The 15,617-nt window shown below is 48.4% G+C and overlaps 1 protein-coding gene across 3 annotated transcripts in view; it reads right to left on the bottom strand.

Moving 5' to 3' along the window:
- The window catches only part of LOC144773424 (N-acetylated-alpha-linked acidic dipeptidase 2-like), a 776,499-nt gene that overhangs the window by 78,352 nt on the left and 682,530 nt on the right, over positions 1-15,617 (bottom strand). For all 3 annotated transcript variants that reach the window (XM_078658418.1, XM_078658416.1, XM_078658417.1), the window contains exon 15: positions 1,593-1,660. In XM_078658418.1, the coding sequence (XP_078514544.1) occupies positions 1,593-1,660 (68 nt within the window). The remainder of the gene's footprint in view (positions 1-1,592; positions 1,661-15,617) is intronic.

Here is a 15,617-nt window from a genome sequence, read left to right on the forward strand (position 1 = left end):
CTTCTCACTACTTAACCCAATCTTTAATTGTATAATTCTCAGGGATGAGGTCTTCATCGAGGTGCTTTCTTAGTTGTAGGTAAAGCACTGCATCTTAATAAAAATTAAAAGTTGCTAAGCCCTATCCCTATATCCAGAAAGATCTTGGACTCCGGAGAATCTGTGGCCATCATCCTCCTAGACCTCAGTTCAGCCTTCGATATGGTGAATCACTGTACCTTTGTACACCGACTCAAAAAACTGGGAGTAACAGGTAGGGCCCTATCCTGGCTGGAATCGTTCCTCGAAGGAAGATATTTTCAGGTGTTTGAAGGCAACACCCACTCACGACCCCTTCCTCTACAGCGTGGGGTTCCTCAGGGCTCCTCCCTGAGCCCCACATTTTTTAACGTTTGTATGTCCCCATTGGCCGAGATGGTTGCACCCTTTGGAATTCAACTTATCAGCTATGCAGACGACAAGCAGCTCATTGTGGCACTAAACCAGGCAGATCAGTCCCCCACAAACTTGAGCTCCTGTCTTAAAGAAGTCGGCAGCTGGATGAGTCAGTCACACCTTAAACTCAATGCGACAAGACGGAGCTCATGTTGTTGGGTAATCAAGCAATCTTCAACTCACATACTTTGTGGCCATCATGCATGGGACCCGTCTCAATCCATAAAAAGGAAATAAAGAGTCTGGGCGTTTGGCTTGACCATGAGCTCACTCTTAGAGCCCAAGCAAGAAAAACAGCCGCCACCTGCTTTGCCTTCTGAGGTCAACACGGAAAATACTGCCCCTCCTACCTGAGAACTCTAAAACAATCTTAATTCAAGCCGTCATCTGATCAAGACTGGACTATGGAAACATCCTTTATCTAGGAGCCCCAACCTCTGTTATTCACAAACTACAGGTAGTCCAGAACTCAGCCGCAAGACTCCTTACTGACACTAACCTCCGTTCCTCACCCAAACCGGCCTTAAAAACACTCCATTGGCTCCCGATGAAAGAGCGAATACACTTCAAAGCTCTCTGCATGGCACACAAAAATCTGCGGGGACCTGCCTCCCCCCATTTCAATAATCTCATTAAACCCTACACATCAACCAGAAACCTTCACTCCAATGACCTTCTCCTAGACGAGGTCCCCAGAATCAGGAGGGCCCGCACAGGAGGGCGTTGTTTCTCCTTCAACGCATACAGGCTCTGGAACTCCCTGCCTCTCCCCATCTGCCATGAAACCAATTCCCTCTCGTTCCGCAGACAATTAAAAACATGGCTCTTCCCACAATAATTCCATCTGCTCCTTACCCCATGTCCAAAGCGCTGGGATACTTTCGGGTAGCCAAAGACTATATAAGAGCATATTCTATTCTATTCTTCTTCTATATTATACTCGGGAACAAAGCACAGTACCTGATCGCATGAGAACCTGAATTAACGATTCCATAAGAGGGATTGTCTTTATTGAAAGACTTAAAACAGTTCAGATGGTTGGGCGAATATTCAGTTGTTGCAAAGGATGTGTGCCAGCAAGTGTCTAGAAGGATCTAGCTTCTGTGAGCTAATAGGAAAAAAAGAGACGCAATACATGCAATACTCAAAGTTTTTACCTCTTTTGTCAGATTATACACCAGTTTGTATAGTAGTGGAGTACAGTCAACTCTTAAAGTGTAGTTGCCTGAAAGAAAATATAGTTTTTTTAAGTATAGACGGACACATCATTACACGCAATTTAAAAATATCTTTTGAAACAGAGTTAGTGAAAATGATATGATGGCATTTTTACTCCAGGACACTCAGACGAGAGACATATACAAATACAACTTTTTGCAGTAAAACCGTTTAGTTAAACTTCTGTTTGATACATATTTTTCCACAAACGTACAATTATCCATGGCTTAGTAACAACAGCAATATTTAGCGCGCTTTACTGTGCGATATATTGGAGAGCAAGAGCCAAGCTCAATTTCTTTACGTCGTTTGCAACTTTTTGGAAATAAAACACTTTGTAAATATCCATTTCACATCTATTCCTAGCCCACATTAAATGCACCCATTACAAGCAAGGTAAAGGGTAGAGAACTGAGTCATGAGTAAGTTATATATAACACAAGGACTTGACAATATTTAGGAATTAAATTTCACTGCTCAATCAGAAGGTTAATTAAAGCTCTGGATTCATCACATTTGACAGACCCTTCCCTTGGCAAATACACAGAACAATACCATTTTAAAGTACCTGGTGTACAGTGTCATTCTCACCCCCCCCTCTAAAAAAGATAGCTGGCCATCTGACACTTTCTGCTCAGGGACATATGCCTCACTCCTCCTTGAAAAAACACCATAAAACATCTTAGGCACATTTGTGACCCGCAGTTTCCCAACCTGTGGTGACTAGATCCGGGATGTGCAGATTTGGTAATCTAAGATGCAGAAACACCAGGCCCCCTTTCACAGTGTACAGATCTGAAGCCAGTGAAACTAGGGCAGAGGCAAAGCCCGCCCAAAGCACTACAGGAGCCTGTGGCAAATGTAAAGGAAAGGGACCCATTATTTGGTCGGCAAGGGAGAATGACATGTGGAAAAGGACCAGGCTTCCCCAGGCTCCAGGAGGAATAACTTGCAGTGTCCATTATTTGGTGCACTCCTAGCAACTGCAATTGGAGATCCTGTCCCCTGATGTCCCAGCACCAAACAATTTCTAACTTGTTATGAGGCTCCTAATGTTCTTCCTCTTTCCTTCAGCCCCACCAATCTCCCCCTGCATCCATATACAAACTTAGAAAAGAAACATGCAATCACTCAATCCTCTGTGCAATTACCTTCTTAACTTCTCATTCACTCTCAATAACCAATTGCTCTGGTAATCCAACTCAATAAACGTGCTAGCCATGGCACTCGCTCATCTGCTATCCAGCCCAGACATACCTAATCTACTTACCTCACATCTTCCTCTCCTCTAAAGCCCTTGAGGTTGTGAAGGGAGATAGTATGAGGTGAAAGACCAACTCTTCCCTTGCTTCGTATGGACCTATGACAACTCATAGGAAGGCAGGTAGGGGGCAGCTCTAGAGCACCTGCCACTTCTCTACACTCCTTGAGTCTGTACATAATTGTGAGAGGAAAGGACAGGCACATAGGAGGTAGGAGTGGCTCCGCAGCACTAACTACCCTGCAGGTAGATCAGGTCTACAGGCATTAAGGGGATGTGGAACAAATGATGACCACAGCAGAAGCCTGTTCCCCACATGCCTTGGTTCTAAGGAGGCTACATGCCTGGAGAGCCACATGTCTACTGCTTCCCATAGTTCAGGTGGGGAAGCCTAGCAAGGCAGCTGCAGGCTCTATGGCATCCTCGCAAGGTGTAATAAATGCTGTTATGTATGGGTTACCAATACCACTGTTGTATACAATCACGATCTATTGAAGTCATTCACAACACACATAACTCCTGGACTCCTTCAAACACTTAACAAAAATAAATCTGTTTACGTGAATGACTCGAACAACCTAACAGACACACTTGGGGCGATGGCAGGCAGTACAGGGCACAACGGCCTCCAATGTCCCTTCACTGGACTCATTATCCGGGTAATAAGTGGGTAGATTTTACGGACACATCACTGCTTCAGCTTTGTGTCCAAAAGAGCCATGCCTTTCTGTGATGCTGCGTCTAACACAAAATATTAGGAGATTATGTGGGCATGAGAAGAGAACAGCAGTGTGGTTCCCATGCAACAATGGATGCCAACTAAACAACACCCATTTGCTGACTCAGCTGTATTATGATAGCTCATGCAGCAAAATAAGCCCCCAGTAGTTCTGTGAATGTGGTGGCACAGCCAGCCTCGAGCACTGCACAGCCCATAACAAAAGTCATTTTCTAGGCAACCGCAAGTACTTGAATATCATCAGTGGCAGGAAGGAAAGAACATATTTAAAAGCAGAAAGAAAACCCAGAAGTTGCCAGTTTTTAATGAAAGAATTGGTGACAACACTGCAACTTTGCAGCTATATGCAGTGGTGCAGTGTGCAGCACAGTGCAGAATCCAACACCTTATAACAAGCTGCCTCCTGCTTAACAAACATGGCATAACTACAATCTGCAAGACCAGTGCAACAATAGTGCGTGACACAGAATGGTTATTTTCCAATGTGACGGTGGGGAATGATAAAGATAGTAAAAGGTTTGAATACAGACCATTATTCCTGGAAAAGAAAGCACACTCCCCTCCACTATGTGGAAAGACCAGTCACATGGGCTGGGTAGCAGATGAGCGAGCCCGGTGACTAGCACATGTTCATTAAGGAGGACTTCCAGAACACTTGGGACATCATTAGGATGGTGAACAGACTTCGTCCACCTGCCATCCTGAAGGAAAATGGGACCCCCCGCCATATGTGCGGTGGTCCCGTGGGGGAGATTAGGATGCGCCCGCCTCACTGGCGGGAGTAACATTGCGGTGGGCGGTGCCTTCAGCAGCACCCGCTGCAATGGTAAAAATGCATGTTGTGCATTTGCATGCACAAAGTGGCAGGCACCGCACAGTGCCTGCCCGATTGTGCATGCAAATGCAGGAGGGTACCATAGGCACCCCACATGAGCACCCCCCACCCCCAACACCATGGGGTCCTGCTATGGGCCCCCAACAGCAAAGACCGCGAGCCTTTCCATGGCAGCAACGCCGCCATGAAAAGGCTCATTACCGCACTCATCATGATATGGAAGGCGGTGTCTCACAGACACCACCCCCATATTGTGATATTTTTCCGCCCAGGCGACATGTCGACCGGCAGAAAACCGGCAGACGGTCTTTCCGTCCGCCGGGGAATCCCTCCGCCATACTAATATGGCGTGGGGGAAATGAGCAGCGGGCGGAGGGAAATGTAGGGCGGATCGCCACCGCCATGCGGGCGGTGGCGATCCGCCCTACATCGTAATCTGCACCATAGTTATTGGTCTGATAATCCTACAGATTATCCAGTTTGACAACACAGAGATTTTTAGAAATTGGCATACATGAGTAGTACGTATAATTCCTACACATTACTGCTCCTTTCCGATGACTGGAATGGAGTGTTGCTCCCTGCACTGCCTCACGTGTGTACCCAAGAAATAGTGTTGTACCCCTATATATCAACTGGTATTATTGAATGAAAAGGCCATTTTTTATGTGTGTACAAAGCAGTACACGAAGGAAGAAGAGAGACTCAGGTTATTTTGTTTTGGAAGTGCTCATGGCATCATATATTTGGTTATAGCAATTTATACAATACAGTTTAATCAGCACTGTGGGAATAAATTGTGAATGCTTTGTACATACATATAGAATTGCCTTTTCATTCAATAATACCAGTTGAGACGTTGTTGCTAATTTTCACATATGTACCCAGATCTCAACGTGGTTTATGGGTTTATTCTCCTGTTGCTTTCCACTACAGTACCCCAATATATTACATCATAACTGCTGCAAGATTGCCAACAAAGAGTGCACTCTGAAACTAATTCTTAATGCAGGGATCAAGCGCGTCATAAATTCCTGACTTGCTTAAGCCATCTGGCCCCGGAAATCTTCGTGCTCGAAGACGGGATAAGGAGGACCACCATCAGCCATGACAGAAACTTGGATGTAGCTTGCTTTACAATCTTAGATCAGGTCTGTCTGTTAATCATAGATCTCGAGCCTCAATGAGATGAAAGTCTCCCAGGCCACAATGTTCTGGTACCCTACTAATAAACATTTTGTTTTGACTATTTGCGAAGCGGTCCCTGCTAAATGGATCCACTCAAAGTGCACTTCACATCCAATGATCTCTGTAGCAAGTACTCCTCAAGATCCCATATTCACGGCCCATAAACATACCCCTTCTGTATATGCTCATAACTAAGGCCCCATTCACCTGTTAGAAATATCTACTCAAATCCACTGTATGCATCCTTTAGCCAATTTACAATGATCTCAAGCCAATACTGGATTCAACTTTCTAGGGATTGTTCTCTTACATTATGAAGCTGGCATTTTACTCTCACTACCTCACGTAAATTTGCAACCCTGCTACCTTATGCCTACTGCATGGATCACTCTTATTATCCACCCTGTACAGACTCAATTGCTAACATACCTCTGCAAGTAGAGCCCTCTATATTTTGAGAGCCATGTAATGTCGGTGATATATGCACATAAACAGGTTACCTGTCATTTTTGTAACAAAATCCACAAGATATTATAAGGTCGAAAAAAGCAAGGCACACATTTTGCATGAATTCATCCGACAGGAAGCTTCTATGTAGTAAGAAAAAAAGCATTAGGGTAATTTTTAAGATATGATAATGTGAAGTGTCAGACCATGTTTGGGAGGGGGGCCACAGTGCAGACCAGGGCTACTGGGCCCCAATTACAGTTGAGATCGCTTGTCACTGGTGTCCTAGGGCCAGTCCTACTATTTATTTTTCTGTTTTTTTATAAGGTAAATTTGGACCAAGGGCATCAGGGTGCTTTATAAGAGAAAATATGGCTAACAATCAACATGAACAATAACAAAAACGCAACAAAGACCATGCACTGATCCAGTAGTTTGATTCAGGGAAGAAAGGTCACGTAGCTTGGATAGATTGGGGATGTGGAGAAGTGATTATAGCTTAGTCCACATTCTCTCTCAAAGTGGAAGATTTTAAGATCCTTTTTAAATTTAGCAAAACTCAAGCTTGGGAGAAGAGCTGGTGTTAGGGAGTGTTATTGTTTGAATGTTGGAGGTTCCAACAGGAAGGCTTCAACATTTCTCAATCACCATTGAGTGCCAAAGATTTTCAGTGTTCCAACCAAGTAGGATGCTGCGGACAGCAATGATCAATAAATTCCCCCACCAAACTCGGTTAGCCAAAGGTTCATTGCATATGTCACTCAGGCGTATGGAACAACCTGATGCGGTGCGCACTCAGCATTACCAAGTGTGGGAGTGCTGACGGATGGGGCATGGGACGAGCTATTGTACTCACTGGGGCAACATCGCCTCTTTCTCTCAACGGTCAGTCTACTGGCACAGCAGTTGTCCAATGAAATAACCTCAAAAAATCTACTTCAGTGGTTGTGGTGAAAGGATCTTGCTTCTTAAGTCTGTTGCACCAATTTAATCGCTGAAGTGCAATAAAGGTAGAGACAAAACAGGAAGTCTACAACTTTCTCCACAGTGGCCTTCAAATTGAGAAGTTTTTACTTTGCAGTTGACGAAGGCAAGTCGGACATGACCGATCAGTTCAAATTGAATAGGCAGTTAGGCAGAAATGACCAGGGTATTCAGGGCCCTTCACAGTTCTTCTTTGCACTCTCCCATGTTTCCTCTGCTTTCTTCATGCCACTCCTCTCTCCATGCTAGGCAGTTACATTTTCTTCCAGAGTCAGGCCGACTCCTGTGGGACATGGCTCTCTCCTCTCCACTTTCAGCATGCAGGCAGGCACCTGCCAGAGCAACTGGCAGGCCCACAGCTTTTTCCAGAAAGGCTTACAGAAATGAAGTACTATCCAAACAGCTTTGGAGACACTCAAGGAACACAGTGGCTATTCTTCTACGGCAGTGAAGCAACTTGAACTAGAACAAAATGGGGATGTTGGAACCCATTTTGATATGGTATTTTCAAACAGGAAATGTATCTCCACTTTGTGTTTAGAAGCTGGTTGCGCCTGCTTTCTTTTTGTAGTCCATATTTCCTCCGAAGCACGGACAAGTTATTTGTTCAAGGAGAACAGCAGGAATGATGATACTGGCTCCAAGCAGGAGCAAGTGTGAAGCACTGCACCTGGCTCTAATCAACCTTCCAGGATGAGACACTCAAAGTGAAATAAAGGACTAACCCCCAGATGCATCAACAACCCATTTTGCAATTCCTTAATAGCGAAAAATACTGATTCGCTATTAAGGAATAGCAAAATGGAATGCATCAAGAAATCACAAAAAAAATAGCGATTTCTTAGAATTCCTTAATTGCGACTCGCAAATTGCGATTAGTCCAAAGTCCCTATACATAGCATACCATCTATTAAAAAGTGCATGGTCACCCGGGGGTTCTTGGTGCTGTAACAGGTGGTACTGTTGTAGCTAAGGGTGCCCCCTCCTCCCCAAACCTCTGAGGTGACAACTGGAACAAGTGTCTGGAACTCAACAGTGCCCTCTGATGTGGTGGTTGTGACTGAACCTGCAAGAATATTCTGTGTAGATAGTATGCGAACATCTCTGTGGCACCAGTCTGCTTATAAAGAAATGCTGAAATGAAGCCTTGCTGTCCATTTTTCTTTCAGTTCCCGATCCCTGATCTCATTCTCTTCCTGGGTAGCCAGCAGCACTTGAAGCATGCTGTAGATTGCTTTTGATAATACCTGTAGAATGAAATGGCAGCCCTAAACAGGAAAGGATGCTTGCATGCCCTGGGTCAAGCTGTCCTGTCCCAGTCAGAGTGGCAGGGCAGACAGATGGACTATGTAGATCTGTAAGGGACAGGCCCCCAATATACAAGTGTAGGATTGGCCCCTGCATTCACAGCCCTTAGAGAGAGGGTCTCCGATTGCACTACAAGAAAAACTTCCGGGGGCGTGGCTTTGCTGCCAATGGAGTAGGTAGCATCTTGCGGTGTCTCTGCTCTCCCACAGCCTTCCCATATCTATCCTATGGCATTGGGACCCAGGAATGCAGTGCTGACTTCACACCAGCGCACCTGTCGCCACCTGATGCACTTGGCAGGTTTCGGGGGCCTCCTGAAGCGGAGAAGTGGGCTACAGGACTGACGCCGGACGATCGAGGGCAGCCTGACCAGCCATCTTGAAGGCATGTGGGGGGGGGGGCGGTTTTGTGCCCCGCGGGAGCCCGGGTTGATTTCCCTCCTGCTCTGCTTCCCATGCAGGTAGCCCGAAGCCTGATAGTGTGCCAGGGTGGGCGAGCGCAGCTCCCTTCATCACCGCCTACCTGTCTCCGGGAGGCAGCCTGCCCGGCGGGAACTGGCATCGCCATCTTGCAGCCCCTGAGCCCAGCAGCGGATCCTGCTGGCGGTACGTCCAGATAATAGGCACCCCGCCTCCTGAACTCTGCGATGCACATGGAGCCGAGCTGTAATCGGTAAGGCGAGCATCGGGCCCACTACCGCCTCATTCTGAGCTCTGAAAGGCATCTTGTACAGTGCGAACCCGCGCCATCTTCCTGCTGCACCCGGGCCTAGCAGTGGCCTATGCCAGAGGTGAGTTAGAGCTCCTGGATTCCCCTCCTTTCCAGAGCTGTGCACGGGATGGCTGAGGTGGCTGAGGTGCAGTGCTGCCCACCCACCTTGAGGAGATGAATAGGGCCTGATAGCGCCGAGGGGCGGTGCAACACATAAAAGACTTGCCGCAGGCCTGACTCCCCCCTCCTCTCCCTCAGAGCCTACAGCGGGGATGCACCTCCACTACTCCAGGGGTTAGTGAGCATTGAGGTTTGAGGCCAGACGTTTGCGCAACCCAAAACCAAGCTGTAGGGTGGGTCTCAGAGCAGGGTGGGGCGATCCGGTTCACTGTTGGGCAGCGGTTGCTCGTCCCCTGGGACTGTGGAGGATTGACACCTGACCATTTAGCCCGCGCAGAAGACCACGCCTCCCTGGGTACCTCACCTACTCACCGCAGGGGCCACCCTGGGGCCCCCACCTACTTCCTCCCCCTGAGCAGCTACGGGGCCCTTTGACTGACTTCACCCTAGAGTCCACCCCAGCACAACAATTCAGCGTGTGGCCTTGGCCGGGATCTTGCCTTAAGAAGGCCTCCTAGATGCCTCAACCACACTTTGCCCATTTGGGTGGCATGGAGACCCCTCTATTGGCTGCTCCTCCGCGAGACAAGACCAAGTAGTCTTGACAGAGAGGGGGGGGGCACTTCAGTTGCCTAAGTAGAGCGGTGCCCCCTGTGTCCTCGACCTGTCAGATTCCCTTGGCCCTCAGGCCCCGACTGCAGACGAAACAGCAACATCCACTCCGGCCCCACATCTCCAATTACGTGACCCTCACCCAGAAGTTCCACTAGGTGCCCCCCCCCCGGGAAACATGTCCGGCACTAAAGCTGGCAAAGTGGCGCCCGCTGCTCCATCCATAGACACTACAGTCCCTTCCATATGGCTAAAAGCCAGCTCCTCAACTTTGGTACTGCTGGACCCCACTAACATCAGCCCCTGGGGAGCCAGCAATGAGCCCTCTCACGTGGGTTTTCATGACCAACTTCCTGCAAGAAATAAAGGCAGGGATAGGCTCCCTCAAGTCAGATTTGAAAGCCTGCCTCCACGATCTCAGGGGAGATGTTGTAGAAATCGGGGGCAGAGTCGATGACCTGGTACGTACATTAGACTCACGGGCTGAGTACCAAGAGGACCTTTAGCATAGGATGACTACCCTAGAGGAGCAGCATAATGAACTCCAAGTAGGAGGAACGACCCCCCGCAAAAGGGGGATCCCTGGGCATATGGAGGGGCCGGACATCATGGCCTTATGGTGGACCTCCTCCAGACAATTAGAGGGGGCGACACCACCTCTCCACTGGCCCTGGACAGAGCTCACTGAATCGCAGTCCCACAGGGTGGCCCAAACTTTGCACTGGACATCCTCACCGGGTCCACTTCTTCACAGAAAAAGAGGCGATCCTATGGGCTGCCAGGGACAAGATGGAGCTGATCTATAATGGACATCGCATCCAGATCTTCCAAGACATCTACCCTGTGACACTCGGACGCCACAGAGAATTCAAACCTGTCCCTGATAAATTGTGAGACCTTAGCATCAAATATCAATGGGGTCACCCCTTTGCCTTGATCTTCACCTGGGAAGGCAAGTGCAGATCTCTCCGTTCCCAACGGGACACTCAACAGCTTCTCCATAACTTGGTGGCCTCTCGTGCTGCCAACTAGAATGGCCCACGGTGCTGCCTCACAAACATAAGCTCCAGGCCAAGGGAAAATCATCTTGGCAAACCAAGCAGGACATTATCCAACATCTTCACTCCATTGACAACGTCCAATCTCCAACGCGATCCACTTCGGCTTCTGACCGATCTTTCTCAAGCACAGCTAAACCATGGAAGTCTCCCTCCATCATGCTTTTATTGGCCCCGGGCTGCTGCCCTGGCGAAATGTTTGCTCGGATAGCACGCAGATCAGTGATGTATGACAAATGCCCCTGAATGGACAATGATGCCCCTGCAGATGTATCAAGCGCACTCCGAGGGCTTCTCTACAGCCCTTACTCTCCAACCACTGGGCAACTCTCTTATGGACCTGTCTTGACGCTTAACCGGGTTCTTAGGAAAGTTCCCCTCCCACTATGTTGACTGCGTCTGTCGGGTTCGGAGGCCACAACCTACACAAAGCCTTCTCCGATCCCCCCCCCATTCAACTTGTCCCTATGGGGAGTGACTTCATCCGGATAGCCATGGTCCTGACTTGAATGGAACTTTGTGGCCCTGTTGGCCTTACTGTTTTTTTACTGTTGGTTCATCCCTCCCTACTTTTCTCTGGGGACCCTGGGGGTGGTGGACACTGTAGCTCCCTCTTACCACTTGCCTCTCCAAGGGCGGCACACCACCCGACACACAGCTAGACACGCTGTATCAACCTCATCACTGCCCACCGCCCGTTCTTACTCCCATGCACCGTGGGACTATCCCTGGACACACACTCTGCTATCGGCTGCCAGACAGGGGTTGGCGCATTGTCCCTCGTTGCTCTCTACATAAACAAATATGACACACATTGGATTCCTCTCACTTAATGTGAAAGGCCTCAACACGCCTAAAAAGCGATGCCAGGTCTGGAGATATCTTTTATTACAACACCCGGAAATTATATTCCCACAAGAAATGCACCTCCTGAGCTCAGATAAACATCGCATGGCCCAACCCAAATAACCGACTCAATACTGGGCATTCGCTCCATCTAAGACGACAGGTGTTGCCATTTTTTGCAAAGCGGGCTCCTGCCTACAAGGTGCTCAGGTGACAAGAGATAGGGAAGAAAACTACCTTAAACTCAAACCCCAAGGTACTAGTTACACAAGAGGACGAACATCTGCTCATCGGGGGGGGGGCTTCAACTTGGTATGGGACCCTGAGCTAGATCGCAGCACGGCTACCTTTCAGGCCTTGGGTTTGGTGGACGCTTGGCGATGTAAATCACCCGACACACTAGACTATATTTTTTTCTCCCACATCCACCGCTCGTACTCATGCATCGACTATTTTTTCTATCACACTCACCCATCCGGTCCCGTAAGTCGGCGTGTATATCGGATATCTCTGTCTCAGACCACATAAACCTCGAGATGACACTGAAAGGTGCCAACGCAGCGAACCGCCCCCCCAACCTGCCGACAGCTCCCTCCCACATCCTAAGCAACCAGGTCAATGTTAAAAAGATCCGGCGAGATTCAAGCCTACTTTAAGGCGAATGTCCTACTTGATACTGCTGCGCATACCTTGTGGGACGCTTTTAAGGCAACCATCCATTGCACCATGACCTCAATTGTAACTGCCTGCACCCTGGAAGCTCAGCTGGTAGAAAACAGACTGACCAAGGACATTAAGGCCTGGGAATGATTGGATCACACTACACCCTCGTAACGACATAAGAAGCAGCTTGCCTTGCTCTGCTGCCAGCTTAGGGCGCTACGGGTGAACAAGGCTGGACACTCAAACCTTATGCTGAAACAAAAGTATTATTAAGGAGAGGACAAGGAGGACGTGCTCCTGGCCTGTCAGCTCTGCACCAGAATCACCTGTGCCCATATCTCCAAGATTAAGAATAGAGAAGGGATGTGGGCCATGTCCAAAACTGACAAATGAAGGGCACTCCACTCATTCTACTCTACCTTATATAGTCAAGGCGATATATCCCAGGGAGACGTTGGCCCCTTCCTTGCCTCTTGCCCATGGGCGCCTTTCGACCCTACCCATACACAAAGCTTGGAGGCCCGATAAACACTGGCCGAACTACACCGGGCATTGAAGGACCAACCAGTAGGCAAAACCCTGTGCCCAGATGGGCTTCCGGTCTCCTTCTACTGTTTGTTTCTACCCCAAATACAGGACCAACGCCTTAATTTTTTTAGCTCCATCTCCTACGACACTAGCCTTACACTCACGATGACCATTGCCGAAATAGTTATTATCCCGCAGCCAGGGAAGGATTTGTCACTTTGCGCATCTTACCGCTTCATCTCCCTCCTAAACACTGATGCCAAGATCTATACCAAGATCTTGGCAAACCGACTGGAGCCATACCTATCCGGCCTGATAGACCCAGACCAAGTCATGTTTATATGCCAGAGCCATGGGGTGGATAACATCCGGCGCATAGCGCACTCGTTAGAGAATTGCAGCGGTGGAAAATCCTGGCTTGTCTACTCTCCCTACAAACTGAGAAAGCTTTTGATAGGGTGGACTGAACTTTCCTCTGAGCGGTCTTGCCAAGGATCGGGCTGGGGCCAATCATGGTCACCTGGAAAATGGCACCCTACATCGCCCCAACTGAGAAGATCTGAGTTAATTGGCTTCCTTCTCCCCCGTAGACATCTGAAGAGGTACCCGATAAGGCTGCCCGCTTTCCCCCCTACTCTTCGCTCTGGCATGCGATAGCTATCGGCAGGTCACCCAATATCAAAGGTATCCCGTTTGGCAGTGATGAACATAAGGATGTGCTATTTGCAGATGACCTTCTACTTACTCTGACCACCCCTAGGGAATCTAAATGCATTGGTTTCGCTTCTCCATGCGTACAAACAGATATCGGGCCTCAAGATTAACACTGCTAAATCACAGGCGCTGACCTATCACTCTCACCACAGGAAGTCCTTGAATTGCAATCACACACCCTGTTCCAATGGATGAACCACCCAATCCGGTACCTGGGCCTAAATGTGACCTCCACACTGGCCTCATGGTCCCAAGCAAATTGGCCGGAGTGCCAGCGCTCTGTCCTGGAAGACGTGAGGTGCTGGAAATGGCTACCTATGCTGTGGCTGGTCGTCTCAATGCAGTAAAGCTGTCAATATTGCTGAAACTCTTGCACCTATTACCCATGCCTCCAGAGAGATATGAACTCTCTCATTTGGGGAAAGAGCCAACCAAAGTTCTCCAAAAAGGTACTCATGCTGCCCAGAGATCGTGGATGACTTGCCTGTCCCAACCTCCTCGTTTACTATTGGGAGTCAAACCTTCTCTATCCCTCAGAGAAGGTGGTTCACGGAAGCGACAAAACACTGGTTTCATATGGATCGGGCAGGTTGTGCAGACCTCTCTGGGACGAAGCCTGGCTTCCGAAGCGGTCTCGACCACCAGTGCCTACATAGCCACCCCATGAGAACAATTCTAGACATATGGGACAACATCGGGGTTCCCAAAGGCCTCACTTCCTTCCCCTCTCCCAACACCCCATTGGCCCAAAACTCTAACTTTCCTACGGTTCTACAACTCCACTCCTTCCTAGCCTGGGGAGAGGGGGAGTGTTGCACGATCCGTGATCTCTTGGAGGTGTAAACCTTTAAGACCTCTGATCAATGCAAAAAAGACTTCCACCTCTCTGACATAACAAGACTGCAATATTACCAGGTCAGACATTGGCTACTCACACCGACTAATATACAAGGGGCAACGCGCCCGCACACTTCATTTGAGACACTGGTGTGGTCTTTTGATGGTTCAGGTGGACTGATCTCACACACATTCCAGGTCCTACAATAGTCCACACTCATGCCCATGCACCCCTATGAAACACAGTGGCATTCAGACACTACAGGTACTATTTCCACGGAACAATGGAAACAACTTTGGCGTGACATTCCTAGGACCTACAGAAGCATCTCTCAGCACGAAACTGCCTATAAAGTAATGACTTGCTGGTATTCTACACCAGTATGGTTACAGAAAATGTTCCCCACTTCCTCAAGCTTGTGCTGGCCCCTTCATCCATATCTGGTGGTCTTGCCCACTTTTGAGTCTCTTTTGGAAGGAGGTCTTGAGCCACATTAAAGACACAGTGGGATTCCCCATACCAAACACGCCTCTGATATGGGAAAAAAACCCTTGCCCTTCATTGGAAAAAGACCTCGACCCTACCCATCCTGCTATGGTTCACTCGCCTCTGGCACACTATAGCAATGGAGCTTTTAACTTGTCGTATCATACACTCCAAAACCAAATTCACACATTCTTGGCAACCATAGCTAGAACATCTTTCCATACTAGAACATTCTTGCTTCACCTCTGACTCTGCGCCCTTCTGCTCTTTGATGACACACTGTTACCGCGCAGGGCTGAACTCTCACAGTGAAGCAGCCTACTCTATAACAGGTGTGCAACTCCCTACCCACTCCCCTTCCCCCTGCCACTACTGCCCCAATCCCTAATCCTCTCTTCAGAGCCCCCCATTGTATTTGGCCAGGCTTTAAGTTGCGACTCCCCTGGGACCCCCTCTCCCTTCCCACCCTCCCTCATCTTTCGTCGTTGTCTTGTTTTACTATATCAAAGTAGTTCTCTGTCTTTACACCGCAGCCACCACTCGCTCAGGCTGAGTGATCTCACTGTATGTTTTACATTGTGAAATGTACCTATGCTCTTCTATAAATACCTAATAAAACAGATTTT

Source organism: Lissotriton helveticus, chromosome 8, assembly GCF_964261635.1.
Source record: "Lissotriton helveticus chromosome 8, aLisHel1.1, whole genome shotgun sequence".
NCBI classification, from domain to species: Eukaryota; Metazoa; Chordata; class Amphibia; order Caudata; family Salamandridae; genus Lissotriton; species Lissotriton helveticus.